This window comes from Etheostoma cragini, chromosome 11 (genome assembly GCF_013103735.1).
Source record: "Etheostoma cragini isolate CJK2018 chromosome 11, CSU_Ecrag_1.0, whole genome shotgun sequence".
NCBI classification, from domain to species: domain Eukaryota; kingdom Metazoa; phylum Chordata; class Actinopteri; order Perciformes; family Percidae; genus Etheostoma; species Etheostoma cragini.
Genome location: NC_048417.1, coordinates 16582947 through 16590134, shown reverse-complemented (window position 1 = coordinate 16590134; position 7188 = coordinate 16582947). Strand labels below are relative to the sequence as shown.

The 7188-nt window shown below is 40.7% G+C and overlaps 1 protein-coding gene across 1 annotated transcript in view; it reads left to right on the top strand.

Moving 5' to 3' along the window:
* The window catches only part of myo10l3 (myosin X, like 3), a 51312-nt gene that overhangs the window by 26868 nt on the left and 17256 nt on the right, over positions 1-7188 (top strand). The window contains exons 12-18 of the mRNA XM_034886474.1: positions 919-1065; positions 1836-1936; positions 2347-2413; positions 3041-3133; positions 3823-3891; positions 6406-6488; positions 6590-6698. Coding sequence (XP_034742365.1) covers positions 919-1065; positions 1836-1936; positions 2347-2413; positions 3041-3133; positions 3823-3891; positions 6406-6488; positions 6590-6698 — 669 coding nt within the window. The remainder of the gene's footprint in view (positions 1-918; positions 1066-1835; positions 1937-2346; positions 2414-3040; positions 3134-3822; positions 3892-6405; positions 6489-6589; positions 6699-7188) is intronic.

Genomic DNA, 7188 nt, shown 5'->3' with positions numbered 1-7188 from the left:
CCCCCCCCGACCCCATCCTGGACAAACAGCCATTCTTCTCTCCCTTGTGACGGAGATCCTGGAGCCACTTGCACTCTGTTCACACCCGCTAGTTGCAAGAGGTGACGGGGCATGATGAATTACTCAAAAGCCCAGGAGCATTGTTGTCCCAAATACAGTACACACCGCCACACTCTTGTTTTGTTTTCAATTCAAGCACAATGCCTGTTGAGGAAGTGTAGCTGGCAAGCTCAAGAGCACACGGGTGGTGTCTGGCTGAAAGGCCGACTTCACGGCAGCTGGAGAAAATCAGGTCAAACGGTGAAATAGTTTAATAATTATATGATAAAACAATAATTTGGTTGAACAATAATTTGGTTGAATCAGGTGGATAGCTAGTTAGATTAGTGGAGTTCGTCACAAATTACAACGGAGTCTATAATTATGATATATACAATTAAAACTCAATGTCAACTTACTTTGTTTTGCTGGAGCTTGTGAGAAGAAAGTATGGACTGAGTATGTGTCATTTTGTTTAAAAAAAAGGCAATCATCTAAAAAAGCATGTTTACATTTGTCTTTGTTTTCACTGGGTTTTTGAAATGGAAAGACAAATACTGCCTGCTGTGCGTCACTCTTGAGATATGTAGGTGATAAACAGCTCTGATTATTGTGGAAACAGACATGATCTTAACCACAGACAGACACTTCTCCAAACCACTGTTTGTTTTATAGACACACCACTGAGGCGTCACTCAGCCAATCACAATCAAACATGTCATTATTTTTATCATCTTCAACCACCATCTGATAGAATTGATGTAATGCATAATGTGATTTCTATATGTTGTGTTTAAAATACACCCTGCAGAGTTCCCTCTATTTATTCCCGCCTTGGTATCCATGGTAACCTTTGCCTCTCTGTGTCATGATTTGCAGGCTGTGGACTCGCGGGACTCAGTTGCCATGGCACTTTATTCTCAGTGTTTCTCCTGGATCATAATGAGGATCAACCAGAAGATCAAAGGCAAAGACAACTTCAAGTCCATCGGCATCCTGGACATCTTCGGCTTTGAGAACTTTGAGGTAAGTGTTCACTCGTCTAATCTAAGCTTTACTGAGCACAATATATCTCAATCAGCTTCTAACTATGAGAAATTGGGTCCTACAAAAACACATCATGTCCTGTCAACAGTTTTAGTATTTTTAACTTAAGAAGTTCTTGTTACTGTGCTCTTCATGCTGGTTTGAAGTGGGTGGGCTCCTTTGGAAAAAATTAAACAATAATAACAAAAATATTTGCACACTTTTGCGCACCAGATTTACAAACATGTATTATTATCAAATGTTTTGATAAAATATGAAGCTGCATACGCATTAAATACTTTGATAGAATGCCACCTTGACTGTTAATCAAATCTGGGGGGTTGAACTATTAAATGTATTATACCTAAAGATGTTTTTAAACATGGGGTGTTGCATTTGAAACCAAGATTTTACAGAGTTCATCATCTTGAAATTAAAATAATTCAGTGAAATGAGATTTTGTGACGTCAGAATGAGTCCAATATGCAACTTCACTGGGAATGGACTTTTCAGGGAGGTAGGAGCCATATTGTCTAGTAGTTAAACCTTTAAAGGAAAAACACATTTGCAAGCTCATAGATTCTGGATTTTTTAACAAGGTAGTTGCAGTAGATTTTGGATTTTAAGATTTTCTAACAAATTAGTTAAACTTTTCTACAGAAACAAGCCAGATCAAGTCAAATCAGTGTTTTTATATGTCTTAAAACATGTCTGAATGGGATCTTTAAGCTACAGAACTGGCTCTGAAATCTTGCTTGTCCATCCTGTAGGTGAACAGGTTTGAACAGTTTAACATCAACTATGCCAACGAGAAACTCCAGGAGTATTTCAACAAGCACATCTTCTCGCTGGAACAGTTGGAGTACAACAGGTAAAGATGTTTAACATAGCTAAACAATTAGGACACATCTATTTCTTCAAATTGCCCTTGTATGCTGGGGCATACATTGGGAAAAAAACAACTTTTTGTGTGCTGGAGACTGTTAGACACAGACAGATAGAGCTGGGGATGGAGGTCGGGCCTCCTCACGGAAATACAGGCCAACTGCCAGAGGTTTGGAATCAGCTCAGTTTCTCCCCCAGACAGTTTTTTTTCTTGTATGATGGGCCAGCAGCTTTGGACATGGCTCATTTCATCACATGCTCATGCTGGACAATACAGCCATTGTGTCTTTCAAGTTGTTTATATTTATGCACATATTGTGTGTGTGTGTGTGCGCGTGTTTGCGTGTGCGTGTGTGTGCTTTGCGCGTGTGTGTGTGTGTGTGTCTCCACTCACAGGGAGGCGATCCAGTGGGAGGCCATTGACTGGATGGATAACGCAGAGTGTCTGGATCTCATAGAAAAGGTAACCCTAACAGAGCAAAGTCACCACCGGGATCGACCACTAACCGCCAGCCAGAGCGTGCTGACCCAGACGCCACTCTGTGCTTACATTGACCTCCATCTCTTACTCTATCATTATATAGTCTTATTTTGCATGTTCTGTGTCCACAGTAATGTACACCAGTCAGCGGCTTGAGGTTCGGTTGAAGGGTGGCATTAAGACAATTTGTTTTATTTTATCATCATATTTATAATGATGGTAAAAACTGAGCTTTTGCAGAGGTGGGCTCGTGTCTGAAAGCTTTCTGGGTCAAAAGTTTAGAGGAAGCAAAAAGACTACACTACAACCATTTTATCCCTTCTTATACTTGTGATTTGGCTTGTTGGCCCTTTTTATAAGAGGATTTCTGCTGTATTAGTGTGACTGTGTGTATCTGTGAAGTTAGGTATTGCTGCCAAACAGTAAACTCTTCAATAAACTCTCTTTTTGTAGATAAGAGAGAGAATTGAATGAATTCTTATGCTGTTTCCTGGATGCATTGTTATATTAAAAGCTACCAGATGTTCCCCAATGGGATTATGAAACTAGTTTCATCATGACTGCGATGTGTTTCACCCTCTCTGCTCCTCTTGTCTGTATCCCCTTAAGAAACTGGGCATGTTGGCTCTTATCAATGAGGAGAGTCGATTCCCCAAAGGCACGGATTACACCCTCCTGGAGAAACTGCACAGCCGACACGCAGTGAGTCCCGCACGTACACATGAAAACTTACATACATACTTTTACACATCCCTCTACCAAAGCATCTCTGGAGAAATGCCTTCACCGCCTTCCAGCCCAGACAGCCCCAAAGAGTTAGACGTCTCTCCTGGCCCATTAATCATCTGTTGCCTTTGGTGCTGCATTGAAACACACTCAAGACAAATGTAAAATCAAAGCAACCTCAGCAAACATAAGTATAAACTATATGTAGCGGGAGGCAGATGTCAAAATGCAATAAGTCAACCCACGTTTCTCTTGTCTCAAGGTGGTGCAGTAAAGGTCCCTAGCAGACAGTTCAGGTTATTAAAACAAAAAGTGTCTCCATATTTATGGCACAAATAGGTTCTTGGTATCATCTCTGGAAAGCTTTGAAACAAAACCAAAAGATATCAACTTGACTAATTGAAAATTATGAGACACTTTTTTCTGACATTGTGTAGACAAATATTGTTTAGACTAAGATTAATCAGTCTATTGAAAAAAACATAGTGAACAGGTTATTTGATAATGTCAATATTCATTAGTTGCAGCCCTCAATGTGTTATTGGCCTCTCGGCTAACCTCTGGAGCTCTCAATGTACTATGCACTGTGCTTGATTTGATAATTGATTAGGTAGACATGAATGTCATTTCTAAAAGTCAGCGGTCTCTTTGTCCTTTCTCCTCAGACAAACCCATACTATGTAAAACCCAGAGTGGCCGACCACCAGTTTGGCGTCAAGCACTATGCTGGAGAGGTAATTAACAGTTGACACACATACATACAGAGCAAAACCAGCTTCCTGAATGAGTAAGTTGGTAAAGTGAGGTAGTTGGATGGGCAGTGGGTCGTCTCTGCCACAAATCAGCTACAGGGTGTTGATGCCACACCCCTTCTCCATTGTCTTTTTCCCTGAGTCAGGAAAAACTGCTTCATCATCATCCTCTCTTTCCTTTTCTTACATTATGAGCAGATACTATTCCTGACAGAAGTGTAGAGCAAGAGATCAGGGAGGAAAGAGTGGATAGGGCATGTGTGTGTGTTTGTGTGCGCGCGTGTGCGTGTGCGTGCCTTATGAAGCCTACATGGACAAGGTCTCCTCAGTGTCAGTGTGGCAGCTCAGTCCCAAGCCTGGCATGGATGTCCATGGCAATGACTTGGTCCAGAGAGGACAGGCAGGCCAACCAGTTGTTATTTTCTCTCTCTCTCTCTCTCTCTCTCTCTCCCCCTCCCCCCACCCCCCCAACTTCTCTCTCTCTCTCTCTCTCTCTCTCTCTCTCTCTCCCTCCCTCCCCAGTGTGTGTCCCTAGACAGTTTAGCCGCCTCTCTGAAAGCTCCTTCTGTTATCTGAAACAGTGCTGGGAGTTCAGCAGGGGAAATAGTAGCATCGTCCCATGGATTTGATTATCTGTGTGGTGCCGTGGTATTGCAGTCAATTTAAATTAAGTCTTTTGTTGTCTGACATGAAATTGAAAATAAACTCACCTCACCATGTGAATTTAATGTAAACATTTAAGTGAAGCAATAATGCAAAGAAGCAACTTTGAAGAAAAAAAACAGTAATGTAATTGGACTGTATTTTATTTTTGTCGATTCAGGGTTTGCGCAATTAGTGCACCTGTGTGTGGAAACTCTGTGTAATTTCTTATTTCTCTGTAGCATCATGAGACCATACTACTTAATTGAACCTGAAACTGACTGACACAGAGAGCCTTTTGTACGAGTCTATTCTTCCAATGTGAGAGGAATGGAGTGTAGTTAGTGTGTCTGTGATTTATAAATACATGTTTTGTCAAGTTTGGATCTCATGGCTCCCCATGAGCCTCAAGGCTTGGGAATGGGAAATGGGGTTTGTTATTAGATAATAGTACAACACACACACACACACACACACACACAGCTGTGAATACAAGCGGGCACACACGCACATACACACACACACACACATAAATTTGCTTGTGTTTAGATTACAGCGTGCATTTTAATATTATTTCTATGCATTTCCTTGCATCATGCAATGGGTTTGAGTGTGTCTGCTAGCTCAAACCCAACCTCAGAGTGCATTACATCTGGGTAAGGGCGACAAAAAGCTTTGCTTCCATTCCTGTTTCCAATCCGTGCTGGATTGGCAATACACCTCGAAGCATTTGAATTAGGGGTCTATAATGACACCTTTGCATTCAAATAGTTGTATTTTACAGTTTGAATCATCCGCAAAAATAAATAAAAAAATAATACTACCAACACCGTCCCTCTGACGGAACCGTTTTCTCCAATTAAGAGAAAACGTTTTCTCCAATTCATAAATTGCAAGCATTAAATCTTCATAAACACGCTCATGCAGCACACCATTAGAATTCTTAAAGTCTCATGACTCGATTAAGCCCACACACAAAGCATAAGATGACTTAGTTATATTTATAATCCTGTTATAAAGTTAAAAAAATACAGAAAAATTCTGCGCCGCTAGTGTCTAAAGTGGAGCATGCATCCATTTCTTTTTCCTCATGTCTTCATTCACAGCAGTGAAAGATTGCCAAAACATTTTTTTCCTACATCAACAACAAGGAATTAGCATATCCAAAACATTTTATCCCAAACTGTGTCAGTAAGGCCTAGAATCACACTGACACTTGGAACAAAAAATTGAGTGTTATAACATCCCATTGACCTCAGGCACATCCCAGAGGGCCAAAGTATATGGTAGCTGTGTTTATTTTGGGGTAAAACATTTAGGCGAGAAAAGCATGTATTGTGTCATCAAGTGTCTGTAAAGAGGTCAACAAATGCAACCAACTGCAGCTCTTGGGTGCACACATGTAACCATGTCTCCCTTAACATTACAATTGCAAATATCTCTGTGGTTGTGAATCGACAGTAAATAAGTGTTACCGCATATTATTTATATGTCTTCACAACATATTCAACTCTAAGGATATTATCCCTTGACTTTTATAACTGGATATGTTCTGTTCTTATTACAGTAAATGTGGATTATCTTTGGGTAATGCTGCAAATCACTCTGAACCAAATTGCAAACTCATTACCTCTGGTTATATATATTATTTTATACTAATTGTATACTATTATGTTGTATTTATTATTTGAAATAGCTGTTTATTATTTTAAATTCCGTTTTTTTCAACTTTTTCTTCTTTTCTGCTTTAACAACAACAAAGTAATGTCTTAATTTACAATATCTTAAATGTAAACACATTCTGTTATTACAAAATGTTATATATATTTATAATAAATTCACCTTTTTTTTTAGGTGCTGTATGATGTGCGTGGGATCCTGGAGAAGAACAGAGACACCTTCAGAGACGACATCTTATTTATTCTTAAAGACAGCAGGTGAGCATATCACACTCTTGTTCTCTTGCATGCTGAACGTACACATGTTGTATGATTCCGTTTATAAAAAAAAAGTTGTGTACTGCCCTGTGATTCTGCAGGCTTGACTTCATCTATGACCTCTTTGAGCGTGTCGGTAGCAGAAATGGAGAAGAGACCTTAAAGATGGGAACGGCCCGACGCAAGCCCACCGTCAGCTCTCAGTTCAGGGTGAGACCGAAGCTTCTATGATCAAATTGTCACTCCCAGTTTAGAGCATGATTATAAAATGTGCATCACAAAGACAACAAGTTAATTGTCTGCCATTTGCCGCTGCATATAAATATCACTTAACCCCTTAACTCTTGTCTGTCTATTTTGGCATGAGGATTGTGAGTGCGGGGGCACAAACAAAAAAGGTGGCTAGAAATAATGGAGAGACAGAGGGGAAAGGAGAATGCTGCCAGTGTTTTTGATGTGCAGAGAATGATGGGTGATGGGATGTAGGAAATATGTGGTGGAGGAGGGGTGCAGTGGAGGGCTTATCTTAGCATGTCCTAACTGCAGTGTGGAGAGAAGGAGCAGGGGAGGATTTGGCAGCCGGCCCTGGCCTACAGTTTCTAAAGCCAGGGGATTAGGGTTGATGGCTGGGCAAAAAGGGGCCAACCAGGGGCCAATCACGCTCTGCTCTGCCAGGCCCGGCCTTGCTGGAGACAGACTG